The following is a 25,857-nucleotide window of genomic DNA, read 5'->3' on the forward strand; positions in this document are numbered from 1 at the left end:
GAGGAAAGCTTTACAAAATGTAGAACATGTTTGATGTAAGCCACAGGAAAAAGTTAATTATCTTTTCTTTTAAAAATTGAAGTTTTAACCGTGATTGGAGATACCACAAAGAAGAACGAGTATGGATTACCAGGGCACCAGGCATGGAGCCAACAATGAAAACCAATACCTATGAGAGGGGAACATATTACTTCTTTGACTGTCTTAACTGGAGGAAAGTAGCTAAGGTATATTTTTTTCCATGTGCAAATGTATAAATCTAAACTTGAAAAAAGAAGCATCCTCTTTTATCTGTTTGTAAGTACCAATACATCCAATTCCAATAATGTGCCACATATTTGCCAACTCTTTCGCTCCATCTCCTTGGCTTGACACTCTTAGAAGAGTGTCCCAAAACAGTTCATTTCACTGATAGTTCCATTATTGAATTTGGTAAGAGATTTTGTAATTTTACACAAGCCTTGGTAACATTCGAAATATTTTTTGTATCTACTGCATTGTAAAATAAAGATACTCTGTTGCAACCCCAGTCATATATTTTTATATTTTTGCAACTTTAAGCAAGGATGAGATTTTTCTAAAAGCAGTATATAAACAGGCTTTTTACACTTGGACTAATTGCAGGAAATACATCTGAATGTTTATTTGCGAGTAATTTTAAGAAAGAAAATTACAGGCTTAAAGTTAACCATGACTATTTCTGTGACTGTTTTGCTAAATATTGGGGAGAAATCAGCTATGGAGAAATGTTGATTATTTTATTTTGGTTTTGCAACTTTTCCTCACTTAAACACCTTTCTAACTGTCCCATGTGCAAAATTTTCATCAGTGTCAATTCATGTTTCATATTTGTGTTTATTTAGTACCTTGTGTTTATTTAGTCTGCCTAGTAGAGAATATAACCCACATTATCTGATTTCACAACTCCATGATTTTTCTGATACATTTTCCATCAATGATTCTTAGGACTATAAATTAAAGAGTTAAATTTGTTTGTTTTAAATAAATTTAAACAGAAGAAAAATGTTTCTGACAGTTCTTTGGACAATTTTTTAGTTGTCGATTTGTTTTTTTGTTTGTAGGTTTGAATCTGCTTTACTAAAATTATTATTTAAAAAGGTAAAACATTTTAAGAAGACAATGTAAGATGCTTACCAGAGATAATTTATCACAAAAATTTTTACATCCCAAGAGTTCATGTAAAACTCAAAAAAAGGCCGGGCGCGGTGGCTCACACCTGTAATCCCAGCACTTTGGGAGGCTGAGGCGGGTGGATCACGAGGTCAGGAGATCAAGACCATCCTGGCTAACATGGTGAAACTCCGTCTCTACTGAAAATACAAAAAAAATCAGCTGGACATGGTGGAGGCTGCCTGTAGTCCCAGCTACTCAGGAGGCTGAGGCAGAAGAATGGTGTGAACCCGGGAGGTGGAGCTTGCAGTGAACCGAGTTCACACCACTGCCTGGGTGACAGAGTGAGACTCTGTCTCAAAAAAAAACAAATCAAAAAAAGAAATAAAAACAGATGTCCCCTAACAGACAACACCAAATAAGATCCACATAAGAAATTAAATCTTTCATTTTTTTTTCAGATGTGTCTCAGTAGTAAATGTCATTACTTCTCAGACCACGTCCACATACTGTATTTTATATTTGAATTATTCTAACAGTTCCAATTTATGTGAATATTGTGTTTTCAAAAAGCATATTTATGAGTTAACCTTTTAGTTAAATAATCACATTAATTAAAAATAGTGCCTGAGATATCATATGTTACCTGCTTTTTAAGATATATAGTATATAGTAGAAAGCTATAGCCTTTATATCATGGATTTGAATTTAACTCCTGTTGCTGTTATTTATGCTTTGACCTTCTACAATTTTCTTTTTCATGCCTGTTTCCTCTTTTGTAAAATTGAGGTGAGATTTTGCTCTAAGTTTTTATGAAGATTAAATGAAATTTCATATATATTTATATACACACACACATACTGAGTACAGTGCTTGGCACATGTTGGGTATCTGATACATCTTGGTAGTTGTAGAAGTTTACTGCTATTGTTTTTATCATCGTGATTGTAGCTACTGTTCTTGCAAGGATGAAAAAATTAGAGCTGATTGTTAATTAGGTTAAGTCATTGGTTCTCAGACTATAGCTTGTATCAGAATTACCTGGAAAACTTGTTAAAATACAAATTTCTGGACCATACCTCCATCGTTTATGATTAGTGAGTCTGTGGGTGAGGCCTGAGAAATGCATTTCTAACAAGCTCCTAAGTGACACCAGTGATGACATGCTGGTCCTGGTCCAGAACTATATTTAAAGAACCTGTGGATTAGGTGATGCTACAGGAGTCAAAAACATCTTTGGAAGAAGAAAAAAAATTTATTAGGAAATAACTGAAGTTTTCTCCATTCAATTGGAACATTTTTGCTCAATATTATTGTAAATTATTCCAAACTTACATATGTAAAAAGGGGTGGATATTTGCAGTAAACAGCTACCTAATTTTAGTTAAATTTTAGTTAAATATATGTGTGAGGAAATCACACATATATCTTGTGAGAAAGTCAGCTTTCCAGAATTAAGTTCTCATAAAGTTAAATAAATTAGAAAACAATGTTAACATTAATGTAGGACCCCTTTAATTTCCCGCAAAAGCAATTCCTCAATCAGGTTAATGTCATTTTAAAGAAAATTATATCTATCTAAATGGATTTACATATTTTATATACATTATATATAAAACATAATTTAGCTCAGTTTTATCTATCTCATGTACAATTAAGCTTTTGTCTTTTTAAATGTTTTAACTGTGAAAAATGTGAGAAATAATATCATCAAGTTACTCCCTCAGAAATCTCTTTCAAGGTAATAGTTTGTTGGTCCCTTGCACGACATGCTTTAAAATTATTTTCATAGTAATGAAAACAGGCAGAATTGTTGGTACTAAGATATTAATAAGCAGCTCACTCTTGGTTATATTAAAATACAAATTCATGCACTTAAAATTTTGAAGTTACATTATATTCACAGAATAGATTTTTCAAAAATTTTTTTAAAGGATGTGTTCAGTGCTTTCCCAGAATATTGATTAAGAATTAAGAAATCTGGGACCTGTTCGTGAGTATATTTATTAACAGCCTTCATCAAATTATAGAAAATCCATTAATATGTCATGTCCAAATTAACTTGAGTCCCCATCTGTAAAGTGGGTGTGCCTTACTATTCACAGTTAAAGAATGTATATTAAATAACCTCAATTCATTGTAAGAAGCCTACAGTATGAATTAATATTTTAATAATAGCTGATATGGTGTTCTTGAAAGGTACTGAACTGCTCTACACCATAATCCTGGAGTCTGTTCATAATACTTTATGTCCATTCATAATATTTTGTATGAGCATTTTCCCCAAATCACTTACTATTTTCAGGTAATTGTAATATTTATTAAGGGAATAGATAATCTAAACCAGAAGTATTTCTTATCCTCTAAAAATTTTGTGACCCTGAGTTCTAGAATCCAATCCATTATTTATTTACAGAATTTCCTGTAAATCAATAATATATACATTAAAATGTTGATATTGGGTGGGCATGGTGGCTCATGCCTGTAATGCCAGCACTTTGGGAGAATGAGGCAGGACCATCACTTGAGGCCGGGAGTTCACGATCAGACTGGGCAACATAGCAAGACTCTGTCTCTACAAAAAAGAGAGAGAGAGAGAGAAACATAGCCAGGTGTGGTAGTGTGCTCCTATAGTCCTAGCTACTTGGGAGGCTGAGGTGGGAGGATTGCTTGAGCCCAGGAGCTCAAGGTTGCAGTGAGCTGTGATTGCATCACTATACTCCAGCCTAGGTGACAAAGCCAGATCCTATCTCTATTTTTTTTTTTAATTTAACATTGTATTTTGCTTATTCTTTCCTTTTAGATACTCATAACTTTTTAGCAGGCCATGTTCTCCTGTGTCATTTTGCTGGAATTACTTATATTTCACTAATTTTAAATTTGCAGTAATTCAGATAGTATATATAATCTTCATGCATAATTTTTTTTAAATAATTTCTTCTACAGTGAATTTTTAGGTGATAGAGGCTGCCTTATTATTAGTAGCTTTCTCAAAGACTTAAAATTTAAGAATTCTTTTGGCCTAATTTGACCTCGTAGATCTATCGGAATTTCTAACAATTAAGATTTTTTATGTCAGTCTGATATAAATGTGATTTTTCATTAATTTCACTGTTACATATTAGTACGTCCTTATACTTTAGTAATACATACTTTTCTTCAAAGATTATTTCTAATAACTGTATTTAAGATAGTATGCTACTTCGTAAAATTTAAGTTAATGTGGATTTATTATGCAGGTTTAGCATTCTGATTCAAAAATCTAAAACCTGAATACTCCAAAATCTGTAACTTCTGAACACTAACATGGTGTCACAAGTGGAAAATTCCATACCCTACACCTTTGCTTTCTGATGGTTCAGTGTACAGTGTAAACAAACCTCATTTTATGCACAAAATATTAGTAACATTGTATAAAATTGCCCTCGGGCTATGTGAATAAAGTATATATAAAACAAATTAATTTCATGTTTAGACTTGGGTCCCATCCCCAAGATATCTCATTTTATATGTATAAATATTCCAAAATTCCAAACAGTTCTGTTCCCAGAATAAGCAAAATCTCAGATAAGAGATACTCAACATGTAGGTAAGAGAAAGCTAACATTTCATGAGAATTTGAGAAAACACTTCTGCGGTGTATGTTTCTCTACATAAGTAGATCAGTGATTACATTAATGTTTTTATAATATTTGACTATATGAATCCATTGCATTCAGTTTTGCTTGAATTGAACAAGTAATGTTTGGAGAATACATAACCTAATTTTATTAATAGAAGAACTAAGGTATTAAAAAGTTGTCTAAAAAGTATTTGAAACTCTTTCTAGCCTTTGCAATCATTGTATTATAATATAGAAATCCTTTTTTTCCACTAAAAGCAAATAGATAATAGACCCTCTAATGTATCATTCGATAATATTAGAAAAATTAAATGTTTTGTTTCTAAAACAAAGAAAGCTTGTGTTTATTAATTCATCATATGTTAATTACACACCTGCTATGGGCTTGGCACTATTCCAAGTTGTAGGTAGTAGTATACAAAGTAGATAGACACTTGATCCTACAGAATGTAGGAGGATGTGCATGTGTGTAGTGTGTGTGTGTGTGTGTGTGTGTATAACATAAACATGTAAATGACGTTACCAGTAATCAAGTTAAAGTAACTTTTATGTATTTCAAGAAGAATAAAAATACGTGGAAAACAAGATTTTAAAATTTGGAAGGCAAAATTTGACCTATATAATTTCTAAATCTCTGATACACTAGAGTCTTTGAAGATTTTTTAAAATTATATCAAAATTATTTATGCTCCTTATGTTTAAACTGTATTTTTCTAGGGGAAAATGTACATTGATAAAGTTAATCTAGTTTGAATTCCTAGTAATACATTGTAGTTCACCAATGTGAAAAATTTTGGTTAACTTATTCAGTGTAACTTACACATTGTGGAAGTTACAATTAGACTTTTTTTCCCTGTAACTGCACATTTTGAAAACAAAAATGCCAATTTTAATTTCAGAAGAATAATAAGAATAAATTTTCTTCTTCACGAATTCAGATACTCAACTTGAACCAAGCAATAAGATTATTTTAATTCCTAGCTAGGGCTGGGAGAGGGAGAGTAGTAGCTACACAGTGCATTAGGGCAGGATGTTGTGGTTGTGGTGGTGATTCTGGTGTTTGCTAATTTTTACTGATAAGCAGATAACCTCTGTGCCTTAATTACTGTACCAGTCACATGAAGTCAGTCTTTTCAGGCTAAAGTCACCAAGGTGTACCTTCTTTATAAACTTCTGTCAGGAGACTGAATTTTTTTTTTTTTTTTTTCCTTTTTCTTCACCTTATACCAAGAGAGAAGGGGACTGAATTTTTCCAGCATATCTGGATTGCCGTGTAATGAAGTAAATGAATGTTTTGGATCTTGGACTGAAACTATTAAAAATGATGTGTTACACTACAAAAGACACAGGCTTTTTGTCACATGGGTCTGGATCCTAATGCTATGTGTGTCACTTACTGTATGACTTGGCCAAGTTACTTGTAAGCCTCATTTTCTTCAGGCACAAAATGAAAATAATGATATCTGCTTTAAAGAATTATTATAAAGATTAGAATAAAATTAGCTGTGTCTCTAATTTTAGCACATATTAGGCTTTCAATAAATTCTGCTGTTAGGTCTATAATATCTTTAAATTTATTTAAATGTAATATCTTTAAATTTTAAATACTTGGTGTTCCATCTTAAAATTTGATCATTATAGTCTAGGTTTTCATTTCAATTTAATAATGGAAATACTCATCATGGAATCAGTTTGAAACCAGACAGATAAGGTAAAATATGTTAACCCATGGTAGCTAATGTCACTTGTTGGCTTAATCTTTAATACATAATACATATTAAGCTTCATAATTCTTTAAGTTGAATTGTGCAGTAATTTGTGCTGATTCAGATTGTAGAATTGGTAAGAGGCTTTTAGAGCGTCTTGCTTTTTGGGGTTGCAGAGGTATTTTTTGTTGTTTGCATTTTTTTTCTAATATACATAGCTATTCTGCGTCTCTATCTTGATCTTGGGTGGGAAGTATGAAGAAATTAATTTCACCATTCTTAAATGTTAAAACTCATGAAGTTAATATAGTATTTTGAAAGTTCGATTAAAATGACCTGGTATCTAGTTAGTCTTCAAATGTTCCTACAGCAGAACCATTGTCTAGTTTTTGGTGGCAGTTGATTTATATTTGAGTCAGGGTTTTGGATTTGTGAAATGAAAATCTAGCGATGTGTGAGTTTTAAGTTCGTTGTTTTCCCCAGATTTTAATGAGGTTAGAATAATTTTATGTGTTTGCTTTTTTTTTAATTTAATTTATTTTATTTTATTTTTGAGATGGAGTCTCGCTCTATCATCTGGGCTGGAGTGCAGTGGCGCAATCTCAGCTCACTGCAACCTCCACCTCCCGGGTTCAAGCGATTATCCTGCCTCAGCCTTCTGAGTAGCTGGGACTACAGGCGTGCACCAGTACGCCCAGCTAGTTTTTGTATTTTTAGTACAGACGGGGTTTCACCATGTTGATTGGCGAGGATGGTCTCGATCTCTTGACCTCGTGATCCGCCCGCCTCAGCCTCCCAGAGTGCTGGGATTACAAACGTGAGCCACCTCACCTGGCCCTGCTTATTTTTTAATATAAATATAATTAAGACAAATTGGAAAATTATTTCTAAACTTTTTTCATGGACAAAATAAATCGTTAAGTTTTTATACTTCATTGAAGGGGGCGTTATTTTAAATATCCTGTAATGTCCAGTGATTTAGAGATATAGTAATTGCCCCCCTCTTTTTTTAAGTTAAAAACAGTACACAACATTTCAGTGTCAAATGTTCCATTAGTAGTCTCTTGACTTACACACAGAGAGCCTGTCTGTATTTTTGTACTCATCGGTTGGAAACTACAGCACATTATTTTTCTTCAAGCTGTATTTTATGTACAGGAAAAAGAGTTGGTATATCTGTGTTGATGTTGATTCATATATATTGGGTATTTTATTTATGTGTATAGTAAATATATTTTGACAATAAGATGAAAAGGGGAAGATATCTAAATTCTTGAATTTGTTTTTATAGGAGTTCCATCTGGAATATGACAAATTAGAAGAACGGCCTCACCTGCCATCCACCTTCAACTACAACCCTGCTCAGCAAGCCTTCTAAAAAAAAAAGACTTCCCTTTTCTTGGGGTATGGCTGTCTCAGCACAATACTCAACATAACTGCAGAACTGATGTGGCTCAGGCACCCTGGTTTTAATTCCTTGAGGATCTGGCAATTGGCTTACGCAAAGGGTCACCATTTGAGGTCCTGCCTTACTAATTATGTGCTGCCCAACAACTAAATTTGTAATTTGTTTTTCTCTAGTTTGAGCAGGGTCTGAATTTTTTCATTTATTTCCTTTTTTTGCCAGCAGACAGACTTGAGTCTGTAAAGACAAGCAAATACACTGACAGAAGTTTACCATAGTTTCTAAAATGTAAAAAAGAAAACCCACAAAAGACTCAACAAAATTAGACCACAAATTTTGCATTGTTCATTGTAGCACTATTGGTAATAAAATAACAAATGTTTGTGCATTTTTATGTGAGGATCCTTCTCGTATTTCATTTGGAAAGATGAGCAAGGTCTGCTTCCTTCATTTTACTTCCCCTTCTGTTTTTGAAAGGCAGTTTCGCCAAGCTTAATGCAAGAATATCTGACTGTTTAGAAGAAAGATATTGCCACAATCTCTGGATGGTTTTCCAGGGTTGTGTTATTACTGAGCTTCATCTTTCCAGAATGAGCAAAACACTGTCCAGTCTTTGTTACGATTTTGTAATAAATGTGTACATTTTTTTTAAATTTTTGGACATCACATGAATAAAGGTATGTATGTACGAATGTGTATATATTATATATATGACATCTATTTTGGAAAATGTTTGCCCTGCTGTACCTCATTTTTAGGAGGTGTGCATGGATGCAATATATGAAAATGGGACATTCTGGAACTGCTGGTCAGGGGACTTTGTCGCCCTGTGCACTAAAAGGGCCAGATTTTCAGCAGCCAAGGACATCCATACCCAAGTGAATGTGATGGGACTTAAAGAAGTGAACTGAGACAATTCACTCTGGCTGTTTGAACAGCAGCGTTTCATAGGAAGAGAAAAAAAGATCAATCTTGTATTTTCTGACCACATAAAGGCTTCTTCTCTTTGTAATAAAGTAGAAAAGCTCTCCTCACTGCAGTGTTGGCTTTGATTTGAAATTGCGAAATTATTTCTTGAACATGAAAAATAGAGGAAACAAACTGAAGTTTTACAGATATCAAACTGAATGGTGTGACTCAAATGTCTTTTTCAGCTTCAAACAAGTAATTTAATGGAAATGTAGTGAACCATTTCACTTGTAGGTTAAAAATGTAGACAGTATTAATAAGAGAAAACTATTTTTTTAAATGGATTGTGGCAGCATTAGAAATAAAACATTCTAAATACTCTTGGAACCCAACCAAAGTACTTCTGTGAAAAATTTATTAGAAATTTATTGATAGACCTTTAAATTTATCTCTAAGAAGTAATGTGCAAATTAAGGTAAGCCATAAGGTGGGAATGGGTAGACTTTACCTTCAGTTTGCTGGCCTAGATACCTCATATTTACAAGTTAATGGATTCTTTTCCCATCTATATACAAATACTGCATTTAAAAACTCTGAAGATTGAAGCTACCAAAAGCAGAACTAGAGAGTAGAAAAAAGGCAATGAGTTTTGATCCTTTAAATTTTCATTTTTAACCTATTTTTCTATGAAGAATAAAAGTCTGTTGGCATTAACCAAATCTTTAGAAAATGAAACATTTATAACATTGTTGTGTTTGTGTACCAGGAATATAAAGTGGCTTAAAATTTACCTTTTTCTATGCATTTTGAGATATGAGAAACATTTAAAAAAACAGGATTTTCTGTCTTTCAGAATTAAACCAAAGCATCTCCTCAGTAAGATAGCACTATGTAATTATCATTTTATCTATTGTACAGAAACCTTCACAGAACACCATACCTAATTTGACATAAACCAGAGTCAAAACATATAAATGAGTCTAAAAAAAAAAAGAGTAGATTTTTTCCTAGTAATTCACTTTGTAAAATAAAATGTAACTTTTCCTACATAACCACAAAAAACAAGTAGGAAGAAAAATGTGGAAGGGGATCTTTATTCTGATGAATATAAACAACAATATAGATTGAAGTCTCAACTGAAGCGTGATCATGACTGGTACTGATGAATGACTCAGAAAAGTAAGATAGCTCATATCAAGTGGTTTGTTGTCTTGACTCTAATCTTTTTTCTCTTTTTTTGTTAACTGCCATATACAGAGTTTTAAATGCACACTTTTCCATTTTTCTGAGTTATTTTTATCCTGAATTACCAAAATGAAGAAACTCTTGCATGTTAGCCAACTTTTTTTAACTTGTTAATATCAAATTACCATGCTATGGACTTCAAAATACAAATTACTCTATTTGAAATATTTAAAATACTACTTTAAACTTTTTAAATATAACAGTTATAATACTCCTTGATTTTATAACTTGTGGTTATACATGTACTGACCCCAACTAATTATATTTCACATTTTCTTTCAAAGCTTTAATTCTGTTAATTTCCTCCTATATAATTAGTGAAATAGATGTGTACACTATGTTAAATAAATTTTTTAGATTAAACTATGATTGGCTTTCTGGGAATAAAAGGTATTTAATTGTAAAGGGAAATCCTTTATTTGGTTTCAAATATAATTCTTTAAGTGGTACTATAATTTATATGCTAAAGCTCTATTTTCAGAGACTTCACAAATAGTTTTCCTTATATATAATACATATTAAGAACTGAAAGTTTATCTAAATTCTTAAAGTATATATAAAGCCAGCCACTTAACTAGTCTGTTTCTTTTTGACACTGAAATTGGGACAAAGCAGGTGCTTGATAAATAGTTGATCGAATGATAAAAGTTGATATTTCAATTTGAAAATAAAGTGTATAATTTAAAGCATTGGGCTTTGAGATAGTTTACTCAATTATCATTTGCTATAATTTCATTTTCACAAAAATCTTTTTAAGCATTTTCAATAACTTTTAAATCTTTCAAATTTTTCCAGTCTATAGCCTCTCTGGTTGATAAATCCTTTTCTATTCACAAGCCATAGATCTTCCACTTTGGTACATCCATTGCTCATAAAATACATGGCATTTAACTTAGATTTAATAGCTCAATTTTGCAAAAAGTTGCTGAAAACCTAAACGTGTGTGTGGAAACAGGATTGTATAATATGTTAACCATGGTTTGTCTATGTAGTTAATAAGATCTAGAAATATCTACTAGGTTCCATTAAGATAGTCTCTGGAGAATGAACTAAGCCAGACATTGAGATGCCTTTACTTTCTAAAAGTTGGATCCTAATGGCAGGTCACAAGGTTGTCTCCTTGCCACTGGCATTACCAGTGACTTTGATTATACCATGAATACGTGACAGATGTGGAAGATGAAGCAAATAAACACATTGAAGGTTAAAATTGGGACCTAAATCTAACCCAGGAGTTTGGTGTGTAGAGTTGAATCAAGATACATTCAATCAAGAAAATTACTTAGTTTTGCACTTTGGTTCTTAATAAAGGATGGTGGAATATATCATAATGATTTGAGTGGTTCATATATAGATCAATAAGAACTGTGATCCTGTTGCCAAAAATACTAATGTAATCTTAAGCTACATTAAGGAAAATATAGCACTCAGGAAAAGATAGGAAGCCCACTGTACCGGAAGTAATCACGCATCTGAAATGTCACGTTCTGTTTGAATGCCGTATTATAAGAGCTACCATGCCTGGGGAAGGAGAAGGGGAGGGAGAAGTAGCATGCCTTCTAGCTGCCCAGCAAATGCTGTGTGTTTTTATATACATTGTTGTATCTTGTTTGAAGAATAGCATCAAGAGGTGAAATTTAGTATTCCCATTTTAGAGTAGATTTTAAGTACACAAAACAACAAATAGGAATAAAATTTTGGAAACATGATATTTGTCTTCAGGTATCAAATTCAAGAGCTGTCAATGAAAGGCAGTTAAGCTCATTCTTGTGACTGGAAGAGAAGAAGTAGGACAAATAATAGATTTCAGTGCAATATTAAAAAGTAACTGAGTTAATTAAGATTTTCAAATCAGTTGTTTTGTAAAACATTAAATTTAACCTCATAGAACATAACCTAGGAGAGACAAGCTGGACAGTGTTCTGTGCATAAGGTAAGGAGTTGAATGTCTTAATGTTCCGGTGGCTCATGGAAAAAGTGTTAAAGTAAGTGAGATAATTACTGTATTTCAGAAATCTAATTGCCATCAATTGTAAGGTACACCATTTTATGTACCACTAAGAAAAAAAAAGCTCCAACTATGACAAGCCACCAATTACAAAGTGTTTCTATTATGTGAGGAAAGAACATGCACCTTAGAATTGGTGAGATGTAGGGCTTGGAGAAGAGACAACTAAAAAATACTAAGGGGAGGCATGACAGTTGTCATCGAACACAGGAAGAACTGGAACACAGCAAGTCTCAAACCAATAGGGAGAAGTTGAATGAAACAGACTTTTTCAATATGAAGGTGCTACACAGTACTAGCTGCTTCATGAAGTAAAGGTTCAGTCAATGTGCAAACAGAAACTGAATGACTCAATTGACAGGACTGCCTTTTTAAATAAAAAGTCGAATGTGATTACTTCCAGGCCTCTCTTCAGCTCTTTAAGGGGCTGATACCCTTTTCTTGATTTGAAGTTGGAGACTATGATGTCATCAGGGCTAAAAGGTATATAATTAAAGCATTGACCTTTAAGTACATAAGAATATGCTGTTCTGTGAATCATGGATAAGGTATACTTAAAATCACTGCTGTATCTTTGGAAAGAAATTTAAATCAAAAAAATTACAAAAGGCAACTTTAATCGAACTTACCTGTAGAGTTGCTTTCTTTTGATGTTAGGAATAGGAATGTGAAACATTAAAAAAGCACAACAAATAGTAATCATATATATGTGTGTGTATTCACCAGATTTATTTATGTGTATATTTTAGTCCTACATTTGAAAGAGGAAAAACAGTTTTTAAGTTTTGTCGTAAATGTTTAGTCTGAAATTGTACGTACGTTGCATTAGTGTGCAATCTCCTGTGTACAAGTACTAAGTAGAATAAAATCTTAAATTTCTGATGAAATCCCACAAAATCTTGTAATCCCTGTGTATCAGGGGCATTCATTTACTTTTTCCTATAACATCCAGTGTTCTAGGGCAGAAACCATGTTACTACAATAGTATTTGTTAGCAAAACAAGAGGAAAGTTGAATCCATACATAAATACAAAACAGCAAAAGTGCTTTTATCTCAGTTATTTCCTGGGAATATTTCTGCTGATCTTAAGATTTCCTCTTCAGTTTGTATGTATAAAAACTGGTAATGGGAATTACATGCATTATCAGTTACATGTGCATTAATTGAAGGTTTTTTAAATACAGTTAAACAGTTGTATAAACACTGTGACAAGATATTAGTGACATGTCTCTTTATCATAAGAACTCAAGATTTTTAAGGCTTTTTAAAAAGCTAGTCATTTCCATGTTTATTATACAGTTTTCCCTCAATTATTTAAATGACTTCTTGAAAGTGTCAAAATTCACAAGGTCATAATTGTCATAATTCCCTATCTTGAAAATCCAGATTATTGCATAGTCAAATAGCATATGATAACCAGTTGACATGAGCTAAAATACTTCAGTTAAATTATCTTCTACATAGCAAAGCCAATTTTTCATTCTTTTTGAGATTTATCTTACTTTTCATTTCTAGGCCTGAAAGCCATACCATACCACAAAAATGTTTTGACATTTTTCTTAGAGAAGATGAAATAAAACTGGCTTTATACCAAAAGTGTTAGTTCTTTTAGACAATAATTGGGGGCATTAGCTGAGGAAAACAAATCTTTACTATCAATCCGAGCTGGTCTCTAATTTGTATGTGTTTCCTGAAATGTAATGTTTTTGTGATTTGCATTTATTTTTGGCCTAAGTGACATTTTGACCACATAATTTACTTTTAAAATTTACAATAAATGCTTTTTTCTTCCAGACCAAACTATTTCCTAGTGCATAATGAAGATAATTTTGATGATAATACATGAGTTCTTCAAACATTTTGGAAGAAATGCTTCAAATTTCAAGGGTGGTATGATGTCCACAAATCGCTGAGTCTGCTTGATTCTTTTTAGAATCAGGCCTCTTGATATTTATAATGAGAAAACTATTTTAAATTAAACATTTATTCTTCAAAATTATACATCTGAATGAGAAAACATTACATGAGGGAATGATATAAATAGTTTCATCTTCTTATGTATAAAAATAAAGATTTGGGGCAGCCAGAATGTTTCAAAGCTACCTTTAAATCTGTTACATACTGAACATTTATTTTAAGATGGAGTTTTAATTACCATATGTAACAGTGCATGAAAAATGGGCTGTCTTTGAGTTGTTAAATATTTCCTCTTTTAAGAGAAAGATATATTTGTTTATTTTTAATGTTTTAATTTATTGTCTTCAAGTGGTTAATATTCTTCAAATATAACATGCTCTCCATTGCATGAGTTATATCTCAGTTTTAAAAAATGCAAGTCATGTTACTCCTCTGCTCAAAAAGTTATTTCCAGATTTCCCTTTTTTATCTAAAGTTTTGTGTAATTTTTTTTCAGTTCAATCTAAATGATTTAATATAGGTCTAAAATTTGAATATTAGTTGACTTGTATATCACTTATGAATCTAAATTCTCTCTACATTTGCAATGACACTGTAATTGAAAAACAAAATCCGTTATCCTAGGAGTGTTTGTAAATTGGATATCATGGAAAAGCAAAGTTCAGACTTTCAAATGTTAAAGTGGGGCATCCTTTCCAACTTTGACTTACCATTCTTAGCATTTTGGACTAAGGGTAAAACCTTAGTTTCCTAAATCATATCCAAAGAGAATCTGAAGAAACTGGAAGATGCGCATAACAAAAGGCTTAGGAGGGACAAATGGCTGTCTTCTCATATCTGAGGTAGAGTCATTTGTAAGGCTTTATTCTTTTTGTTTGTTTTTTGCGTTTTTTGAGACTGAGTCTCGCTGTGTTGCCCAGGCTGGAATGCAGTGGCGCAATCTCGGCTCACTGCAAGCTCTGCCTCCCGGGTTCACACCATTCTCCTGCCTCTTGTAAGGCTTTATTCTTAAAAATATGTTTATCCTACATAATGCCAGAGGGCAGAATAAGGACCATTGCATGGCTGTTATGGCAAGGCAAATTTCCATCTACAGTAATAAAGTACCACTTTATAATTTTTCAGAAGCTCCAGAAATCATTAGGAGTGAATGATCTTTCCATCACTGGAAGTGTCCAAGCAAAGGCAAAAAAAAAAAAAAAAGCTATTATTAGAAGTATTCGATGCTTTTCAGTCTGCAGAGGATAGGATTTCCATCTGCCTTATAACTATTGCACATCTAATTATTCCGTGTATTTACTTCTACCTTGAATTTACCTTGAATTTTTAGCAAGCCACTAGAAACCTAACTTAATCTCTCTGTTCCACATAAAACAGTACTACTACTATTTGCTACGGATCTGAAGAGGCTATTTTCAACACAAATGTGATTCAGAGTAAAATTAAGCAGGGGGACCAGATTAAATTATTAATTCCTTCAGCCTCTACTCACTGTCCCCTTCATAATCAGGTTTCACAGGAGAGATTTTGATTAAGCCTAACTACTTAAATGTAAGTATAGAAACACATTTTAAATCCATTTGTAAATGCTTTTATATTATCTACACTTCATTTTTGTTAAATAACAAATTTCTTAGAAGTGGCATAGTATAGTAGAAAAATTGTTTTAAGTAATTTATTATCTTTGGTTAATATTTCTTAAACATAAAATACTACATAAAATGCAAATATAAAATCCCCTGGCCCTGTCACAATATGTGTGCAGCCTTGCAAAAATTACCTGATCTCTGAATGTTTTTCCCTCTTCTCGTGGGAGGGTTAAATTAGGGCATTTGTAAATAACCTAGCTTATATTAGGTGTTACATCGACGTAGGTCCATTTCTTGAAAGACAAACACTCTTCCTATTAGCCGTCATGCTAGGACATGCTCTCCATGTTTTGGGATTCTGTTAAAGACCTTTTAACTTCACTAGATACTGTTATATAGCAATACCCTATTTTCTAAAGTGCATAGCAAAACAAAAATGGGGAATTAGATACTGGAATACTAAAACTGTCTTCTAGACCAACCCTTTTGTATGACAAGGAGGAAACTAATACTAAATTATTGTTATGGTTTAAAAGTGTCCCCCAAATTTAATGTGTTAGAACGTATTCCCCAAATTCATATTTTTGATGGTATTTGGTGATGGGGCCTTTGGGAGATAATTAGGATTAAATAAGGTCATCAGGGTGTGGAGCCTGATGGGTTATATGGACGGTGTTCTGAGTTAATAGGCACTCTTGCTCTCTTGCTATGCAACTGCCTTCTGCCATGTTATGGCACACAAGAACCTGACGAGATGCTACTGTCATGCTCTTGGACCTCCCAGCATCTAGAATTGTAAGAAATAAGTTTCTTTATAAATTACCCAGTCTCAGGTATTCAGTTATAGCAACAGAAAATAGACTAAGAGGATTATTTACCTTATGTCAAATTATTTACTATTAAAGCTAGGACCAAAACCTCTTGGCCTCTATGTTTCAAGTTCCAAAGCTGATTTCCCTTTTATTACATACCTGTGTATATCTCTCCCATAGAGATTTACTGCAGTTAACATGAAAGACTCAACAGTTGGTGAGATTTTAGGAACTCTAGAGCACTACCAGTATGGTATGAAAAATTTGCTAATCCAGAATGTACATTTTAATGGGAAAAAATGTGAATTAGCTGTGTTTTGCTTTCCTCAATTGCAAACATAAAGGCTATACACAAACATAAATTTGAGCTTTTAAAAAATATTTTAAATAATTACTATTACAAGCAAAATGTAAAGTCTGGGAGCTTCTTCATTAATGTTGAACTAGGCAATGGTTAAAATCCCTTCCTGTTCTAATTTACTGTGATTAGAAATAGAAATGTAAGTAGTGTTCTTAGTAATAATTATATGCTCATTTTAATAGGTGAAGTTTATGGCCAGGAAAAAAACAATCAGAAAAAATAGTGACCACATAGGAAATGTATTTTGAATTTAAAATTCTGAGGCTAATAACAAATATTTAACACTCATAATGGAGCATGGCAAGAAAATTAATTTTTTGGTATTGGCAAGCTGGAACTCAATTTCCTATGACATTAACAAAATCTATAATTATAGCTGCTGAATCAAGAAGAAAATATAAAATTGTTTTGTATGGTTTTCTTTGTTGGATCACTCATACTTTCATCATGTTTAATATCTAATTAGTTAAAAAGGTCTAAACTCTAGAATGTAAATTTTAATAGAAAAAAAGGTGATTATACATTATTTTTCCTATGTACTTTAGCTTTTCAAGTGTTTAGTGGCAGTTATCAAAAAACTTCATAATGTGCCAATTTTTGAAAAAAATTTCCCACCTGCTCTAAATTCCCTTCTATTCCTAGGATACAAAAGCCTGCTTTATAATTCTTTTTAGAATCTTTTAATAAAAATATATATGATATGATATCATACGTTGCTACTTTAGCATCAGCCACAGGACTTTTTGAATATTGATCATGAGAACAAATTATAAATAACATAGCTTTAAATGCCCTTGTTTAGATAGGCTTTTTCTTTTAAATTGAACTTTATCAAGACCTGGCCATGATCGTACTGGAAAAACTACTGCAGATGATGTACATCAAATAAGTCAATCTGGTTCTTAATAATACATTTTTAGGCCGGGCGCGGTGGCTCAACCCTGTAATCCCAGCACTTTGGGAGGCCGAGACGGGCGGATCACGAGGTCAGGAGATCAAGACCATCCTGGCTAACACGGTGAAACCCCGTCTCTACTAAAAAATACAAAAAACTAGCCGGGCTTGGTGGCGGCGCCTGTAGTCCCAGCTAGTCGGGAGTCTGAGGCAGGAGAATGGCGTGAACCCGGGAGGCGGAGCTTGCAGTGAGCCGAAATCGCGCCACTGCACTCCAGCCTGGGCGACAGAGCGAGACTCCGTCTCAAAAAAAAAAAAAAAAAAAAATTTTTTAATCTTAATTGGTGGAACACTATTCAAAGAAAGGACTAGCTGCTTTCTCTGTGCTACTTCCACCTTCCACAGGGAACAGAGATTTTAAGTGACCTCAGAGCTTAGCATTTCTGAGCTTTCCTGGGGGAGTTCTTTACTACCATTCTGACTTAGTAAGCGGTGACCTGTATTCTGAAACTGAGGGGCTGACATATGCAATCTTCCTTGGGAATGTGATAAAGCAGCTCCGCTTCAAGTAAGTAAAACTAATAAACATTTCCAGTGTTTCATTAAGAATAAAATAGAAATTGATTTAATTTGTGAAGTCTTAATACGTTTGACTTTCAATAAAGATGTGAAGATAATGTGTTCAGAGAAAACAAGCTAAATTAAAAACAGGAAACAGGAGAAAAATGTCTAAAAAACAGAAGACACAAGTTTCTTCAAATACTTTATGAATAATTGCCAGGAAAGAAATTGACTAAATGCAGAACTAAAAGAAAATGGATTTTAAAATTTCAAGAATTTCAGTTAAAATAAGATAGAATTTTCTGATTTTGTTCCCTAGACTTAGACCACCGTACTTCAGTTTTGAGGCAGAGGTTTCATTCACAGAAGACTTTGAGCTCTGGAATCATTGAAAAATGAATCATAGGCCGGGCGCGGTGGCTCAAGCCTGTAATCCCAGCACTCTGGGAGGCCGAGGCGGGCGGATCACGAGGTCAGGAGATCGAGACCATCCTGGCTAACACGGTGAAACCCCGTCTCTACTAAAAAAAAAATACAAAAAACTAGCTGGGCGAGGTGGCGGGCGCCTGTAGTCCCAGCTATTCGGGAGGCTGAGGCAGGAGAATGGCGTAAACCCGGGAGGCGGAGCTTGCAGTGAGCTGAGATCCGGCCACTGCACTCCAGCCCGGGCGACAGAGCGAGACTCCGTCTCAAAAAAAAAAAAAAAAAAAAAAGAAAAATGAATCATATTCATTTAATTATTGGTAGTCCCCCAACTGCTATGCATTAATAGGAATTAATTCTGCCTCAAGTTTCAGTTCCTCATCATACTGAGCTAGAATAATTGGATCTTGTTTGTTCATCATTGTTTCAGATCTTAGACATGGCTTTTGCTTTATTGGAAAAGAAGATTATAACAATAGAAAAAAAATTTCCTATTTTTTTAATTTTTCCTGCAATAGGAAAAATATTCAGATTGAAGATTTGTGATTTTGGGTTATGCTATTTCAACTATTAAACTCGCTTTTAAGTAATGTAATCACAATTGTCTTTATGCTAACAGAAAAAGAGTACAATTCTTACATTTAAATTAAAAAAAGAAAATCTCTCTCAAAACCTAAAATGTATTAGAGAACAAAGCATCTTCCTAATTTGGAAGTTTTTCAAACCCTACATCTTCTTAATTTATTGAGAAAAAGACACTTAGGATCTTCCTGTAACTAATTTGCCCATTGCTGGGAAATACTTGTTACCTATCATAATGTAGTGTTTCCAAATAACGTATCAGAACTGCAGTCGAAAGGTACTCAATACCAGTTAAGTAACATTTGAAGTCCAGGAAAGAGAAATCAAGAATTCCATGATTCCATGTTTCCGTATTCATCAGGAACATAATTAAGAGTTTATTCATTTGCGACTTACAAACACAAAAAGTTTATGTCGTTTGCAAGGAAGTCAATATTCTGATTTTATTCTTCGAAATGTAGATATAAATAGGTCTCAAGTTTGATTTTATGATAAAAGTGTGGTTTGGGAAAAGGTAATTCCAACTTTTAAAAGGTCGCGAAAAGAATAGAGGCTGAAGCATAGTTGGGGTGGAGGTAATTGGGGGTGGAGGTAATTGGGGTTGGAGGGAGCAACGGCAAGTATTAAGAGCAGAACACAGGTCTAGAAACAGTACCTGTAACAGAGTGGGCCTGCCTGCTGCTGTCGCTTTAAACAGCGCTCCTGGAAAGCTTATCTACAAATCCTGGGGCGGGTCACGGGTGGCAAGACTCCTAAGGAGGGAAACCACATAAACGATTCTGTTCTTGGGAGCTCCGAAGCAAGTTCTGATGGGAAAAGTGGTATTTCTTTCCAGGCTGCAAAGCTCTCCACCTGTTTCCTTTAGTCTCAGTCAGCCCCAGCCATGGGGGCAAATCAAGTTGGGGTCGACCCGGCTGCCAGAGACGTAAGTTGCCACAAGGGTCACTGAGGACCTGAGCAGCAAGTTTCTTTTGTCCAGCCTCCTGCCCCCACGCACGTTGCCTCCACAGCAAACTCCACCTGACTCAGCCTGTTTAACTCCAATCCTGCAGCCCTCCCGGCCGCAGCAGGGTCAGGGGGCGCGAGTCTGCACCAAGACGGTTAGGAGGCCCAGGTCCTGGGACTGGACGGTTACCGCGCTCCCTGGGGCGGCGGCGCTGGCGGCGTGGGCACCGCTGGGTCACGCCTCTGGCACCGCCGCGCGCCAGCCCGCCCGTCGCATGGGGACCTGCGGTTGAGTAGTCCCCGGGGACCTCCCAGCGCACACCGCTAGCCTGGGGCTTTCACCTCGATCCGCCCGGCCCGGGCGGCCCGTGTCCTCCCACACCGCCACGCGTGCCCGCTTCCCGGGGTGCGCCCGGAGCCTGGCCGCTCTGCCCGCAGGTGACCAGTCCCCGTTTAGAGTTCAAGATTCCCGCCGCTCCACTTGAACTCCACCCTCCCCTCTGATTATTATTTTTTAACTTTCCCTCCGGTTAAGCTAAATCGATCTTAATCTTTCATCTCGGACGTCCCTCTAAGGGGACTCAGGGAAGATTCCAATTGCAAGTCGCCGCTGTCGCTTGTGCCCGTCAACCCCTCGCCCAAAGGAGACGCCCCCGGGCAGGGCGGGGCGAAGCGGGGCGGGGCGGAAGGGCCAGGGTCGGCGGCGGACGGGGCGGGGCGGAGCCTCCTCCTGCACGGGGGAGCCCCCGGGCTCGCCCCAGCTCAGGCACTCCTAGCCTTGGGGCAGCTGCCGGACGAGTCCGCGGAGAAGCGGCCAGCGGGCGATGGAGACAGAGAGACACCCGACGAGAGGAGGCGGGGTGGGGGAGGCGGGGAGAGTGCGGGGGCGGAGGCTGGCAGGGGGCGCTGGAAGCTGGAGCGGACCGTGCGCTCCCCGCGCCCGAGGGTGCAGGAGGCTCTGAAGCGGCGGCTGCACCGCGGGGCCCAGGCGGCGGCTGGGGGGCTGGGGGGCGCTGCCGCCGCCGGGGGCGTCGCTGGCCTCGGCCCCTTTGTTCTCGCGCGCTCCCCCTCGCCGCCCACTCCCCTGCTGTCGCGCGGCGGCGGCGGTGGCGGCGGCGGCTCCTCCCGCCCGAGGCAGTCGGGCTTGGCGCCGGGGGCGGGAGGGGGCGGGGGGAGCGCGCCAGCCGCCGAGAGTGGGGGGCGATGGCGAAGCTCCGGGTGGCTTACGAGTACACGGAAGCCGAGGACAAGAGCATCCGGCTCGGCTTGTTTCTCATCATCTCCGGCGTCGTGTCGCTGTTCATCTTCGGCTTCTGCTGGCTGAGTCCCGCGCTGCAGGATCTGCAAGCCACGGAGGCCAATTGCACGGTGCTGTCGGTGCAGCAGATCGGCGAGGTGTTCGAGTGCACCTTCACCTGTGGCGCCGACTGCAGGGGCACCTCACAGTACCCCTGCGTCCAGGTCTACGTGAACAACTCTGAGTCCAACTCTAGGGCGCTGCTGCACAGCGACGAGCACCAGCTCCTGACCAACCCCAAGGTAAGAACGCCCCGTGCACCCAGGGGCTTCCCGCGAGGGAGGTTTGGAGGCAGCGTCGGTGTTAGACTCCGCGCGGGGAGGGTTCGGCGAGTGCTCGCATTGCTGGGAGGAGACCAGGTGGCGCAGGCTGTACTCAAACCAGGAATGAGTACATCAGGGAGCCCGAGGGCACCGGTCTTTTAGGTGGGCTTACGCGCCGCGAACAGTGGTGCCCAGAGGCTTACTTTAAAACCTGTCTTGCCTGGTCTCAGATTTTGAGGCCTCGACCCAGTCCGGGTCCTGCGCCTACCGGACTGGGTTTGAAGAAGTGCAAGGAGCCAAGAAAGTTAACTTTTCCTCCATTTAAAGCCAGTGGTTAGCGGGGATCCACCTACTCCAGCTCATGGTCAAGGTTCGAGCTTCAGTTGGTCTCATCTAGAACTCAGATGGAATGACCTTCCTTGAAAGGTTGAGGGGACCCTCGAAAGTTGTGAGAGAGTTCCTTACCTTTTCGCTCTACACAGCCATTTTCAACTTGGGGTTCAAAGATAAGCTTTTGTGGCTTGACAAAACGACCTGGAATCAAATGTGGAATATTGCGGGTCCATTTTGGGAAGTACAGAGGGCTCCTAGTTTTCATGAGATAGATTCTCAAAAGAGTCTACAGGGAGCCTAGTTACCCTTTGTGTTTAGGGACAGTCAGGAGCCGTCTGGAGAACAGTAAAACTTGCTGAAAATAGAAAACCTTCAGTGAAATGTACCTAACATGACTTCTCTGACAACTTCTTTTGGTCTCGAAAGCAAACAAGAAGAAAAAGCAGAAGAAAAAAAAAAGATAAAACCTGGTTAGGACTCCCGGGATGGAGAGCAGAGAGAGGAAGTCTCAGAAAACTGTTCCCAATGGAGAAAAATAACTTATAAAAAGCAGTGTCCTTAGCCTGTGAACTAATTGAGCTTTGTAGTGTACCTGGTTCTGGTTCCTTTTTTACTTCCCTTGATCTTTTCTACTCTCCTTGTTGCTTAACTATCAAAGTAAAGGTATGTATCTTTTTAAAAGTTACTGACATTTTTCCTTTTTTTGAGGGATCAAGCAGAAAAACAGTCCAAAAGGGAATGAATCTTGTGTTCACAGGAACACTTTATTAACTGTAACAAGATATATTTGTATTAATCCAAAAGAAAAAAATTCTACATTAATATTGTAGTAGTATTTAAAACAAGCTTACCATCACTCTGCAATAAAACTTGTGGTCTTACCTCCTGAACAGTAAATTCTTGAATTTGAGACATTTTTTAAAATTTCTCAAATTATTTTTAAAAAATTTCTTTTTAAAAATATGAATGACTTCTCCCTCCCCCCAAAAAAGCTCCTGTCGACAGATGAATATTGATTTATCTTTAAAAGTATCAATAATATAAGCAGTAAATATAGGACTAAGAATATAGAATTTGGAGTATATTGTTGAAGATCTTGAAGAAGTGATAACGTCTCAAAGACAAATGTTGTAACTTGATCCTCTTAATGCTCAGGAATTTAAAAAGAAATCTCAGGGTTTTAGAAACATCATTTTTTTTTTTTTTTGGAATTAAATCAATAATGTCAAAGGTAAGTGCCAACCAGTAGTAATGATTTAGAAATTTTATGGCAGTTCATCATTTAGAAGTTGTTATAGTTGGTGAAACACTGCTAATTATTTTAAGATAGTGGTTCAAGCACTAATAAATTTCATATCTGTATATACATATATATGCACACACATTAATAAATGGCTAATATCTAATCAAGACATGGACACATTATAATTTATTACGAAAAGACTGCTTCACGATTTCAGGCAGTTTGAAGATCTGGCAGAAAAAGTAAAATGAAATCATTGGAACATTGATTTTTAAATTACCTAGAAGCAATCACAATGCTTTATGTAATACTAAGATTTCTCCTGTCTTTCTCTCTCTCTCTCCCCTGAAAATAATCATTTTTTTTTCCAGTGCCAGTTCAGATCTTGGCAACAGTTGTTTTGAAAAATTACCTGAACAAAATACATTTTATAAAGTATTCAGGAACTGACAGAACTGGAGAAGGATATATTTATGTTACAGAAGTCAGGGACAACATCCTGTTCATTTTAGTCAAGGTTTTCTCAGCCAAACCAATTGATATCTCTTCATCCAGATTATAAATATGTTGTAGCATTTATAGACTGTAAGTTTGTTCTTTAGCATCACCTTTCTATTTTTACCAATAAATGCTCAATGTGGAAATTCTTGTAAGCAGTGTGATGGAAAAATTCAGTGTAGTGAAAATATTATGCCAGAGTCACATGCATAAGCAGAGTGTTTGCACAGTGTTCCTGCAATTAGACAATACCCATTGTCCATTCCTGTTGGATCTTGGCTGCCTATATCTTTTCTTTGCCTTACTTTACCTCTTTATTGAAGGCCTACGTTTCCCCTCTGTTTCTTTGTAGAATGTCTAGATTCCCAACAGTGTCTTGAATCCCAACCACCTCCAAGCTTTTCTTCATGACCCACAACACAAGAAACCACTTAGGAAATCACTTCTTAGAAAAATAGAATAAGGACTTTTTTCCTCTCCCTTGAGTTTCCTGCATTAATTACAGTAAGAGGCAGGAGAGGGAAAGAATACATTGCAAATACAGAATTTCTTAAGCCATGAACTGCTAAAGAAGATACTGTGAGTAAATTTGATCTTTGACTAACAATTTCTTTAAAATACCTTGAGTTCCTACTGAATGTATTTATATTTTGAATCATATCCTTATTGTCTAAAGCAGTCACTATATCCAGTCTTGTCATAGAGTATTCAAGGCAACAAGTTGTCCACACGGAGATTATCTCTATGGATTAACCATAGCAAAATCTAAATTTGGGGTCAGCTTCCTCTTGTTACTATTCCAGTAACTATCTCTTTGTGACTCACAATTGTATATGCTTGGAGCTTTGGTCCCCACCTATGGCTGTACATTAGAATCACCAGGGGAACTTTAAAAAGAAGTTCTTATGCCTGGGTCCAACCCTCCAAGATTCTGATTTGGTCTTGGGGGGGACCTGGGCATTGATGTTTTTTAAAAGTTTTGCGATGATTCTAATGTGAAGACAAAATTCAAAAACCACTGTCTTAGAAAATGTTTTCATCTGCTGTGCAAGAAAAACAACCTGAGAACCTAAAAGGAGTCATTGTGATGAATATTTGTGTTTTCAGGTTAAAAGGTACTGTGGGTGCTACTGAATTTTTTTTTTTTTTTTTTTTGAGATGGAGTCTCACTCTCTGTCACCCAGGCTGGAGTGCAGTGGCGCGATCTCAGCTCACCGCAAGCTCTGCCTCCTGGATTCACACCATACTCCTGCCTCAACCTCCCGAGTAGCTGGGACTACAGGCGCCTGCCACCACGCCTGGCTAATTTTTTCTATTTTTAGTGAAATGAGTTTTCACCACGTTAGCCAGTATGGTCTTGATCTCCTGACCTCGTGATCCACCTGCCTCGGCCTCCCAAAGTACTGGGATTACAGGCTTGAGCCACCATGCCTGGCCAGTGCTCCTGAATTTAGGGAGTTGGTATAAAAAGAGGGACTCCAGGAAACTCTGAAGGATAGGAAGAGTATTATTTAAAATTATTATGTAAATAATAGTTTAAAACCAATTTGTTTAAATGAAATGAACTTGATTCCAGACACTTGCATTTGCGTAATTATATACATTGGATGGCAAAAAAAAAAAAAAAAAAAAAAGATGAATTTTTAAAACTGCACTCTTGTATGTGAGACGAGAGAGAGTGGGTGATTAGAGATAATATGGTTATTTCATTTATTTATTTATTTTTGAGTCTCACTCTGTTGTCCAGGCTGGAGTGCAGTGGCACGATCTCAGCTCACTGCAACTTCCGCCTCCTGGGTTCAAGCGATTCCCCTGCGTCAGCCACCCGAGTAGCTGTGATTATGGGCATGTGCTACCATGCCCAGCTAATTTTTGTATGTTTGGTAGAGACAGGGTTTCACCATGTTGGCCAGGCGGGTCTCCAACTGCTGGCCTCAAGTGATCCCCCTGCCTCTGCCTCCCAGAGTGCTGGGATTACAGGCGTGAGCCACCGCGCCCAGTCTATATGTTTATTTTTATTTTGAGGTTTTTTTTCCCCTTCCTCTAGTAGTAAAAACCTAGAAACAAAGGATAAAAGGCTCCTTCTAAGAAACCAGTGCTCTAAAAGTGAGA

General features: G+C 36.7%; 2 protein-coding genes across 17 annotated transcripts in view; both read left to right on the forward strand.

The window, feature by feature from the left end:
* Positions 1-8,898, forward strand: part of CNOT2 (CCR4-NOT transcription complex subunit 2) — a 109,463-nt gene extending 100,565 nt beyond the window's left edge. For all 15 annotated transcript variants that reach the window (XM_074007407.1, XM_015431197.3, XM_074007411.1 and 12 more), the window contains 2 exons: positions 83-227; positions 7,751-8,898. In XM_074007407.1, the coding sequence (XP_073863508.1) occupies positions 83-227; positions 7,751-7,837 (232 nt within the window). In that variant the 3' untranslated portion in view covers positions 7,838-8,898. The remainder of the gene's footprint in view (positions 1-82; positions 228-7,750) is intronic.
* An 11,981-nt stretch (positions 8,899-20,879) lies between these two features.
* Positions 20,880-25,857, forward strand: part of KCNMB4 (potassium calcium-activated channel subfamily M regulatory beta subunit 4) — a 65,048-nt gene continuing 60,070 nt past the window's right edge. For both annotated transcript variants that reach the window (XM_005571531.5, XM_065524566.2), the window contains exon 1: positions 20,880-21,650. In XM_005571531.5, coding sequence (XP_005571588.1) covers positions 21,315-21,650 — 336 coding nt within the window. In that variant the 5' untranslated portion in view covers positions 20,880-21,314. The remainder of the gene's footprint in view (positions 21,651-25,857) is intronic.

Source organism: Macaca fascicularis, chromosome 11, assembly GCF_037993035.2.
Source record: "Macaca fascicularis isolate 582-1 chromosome 11, T2T-MFA8v1.1".
NCBI classification, from domain to species: Eukaryota; Metazoa; Chordata; class Mammalia; order Primates; family Cercopithecidae; genus Macaca; species Macaca fascicularis.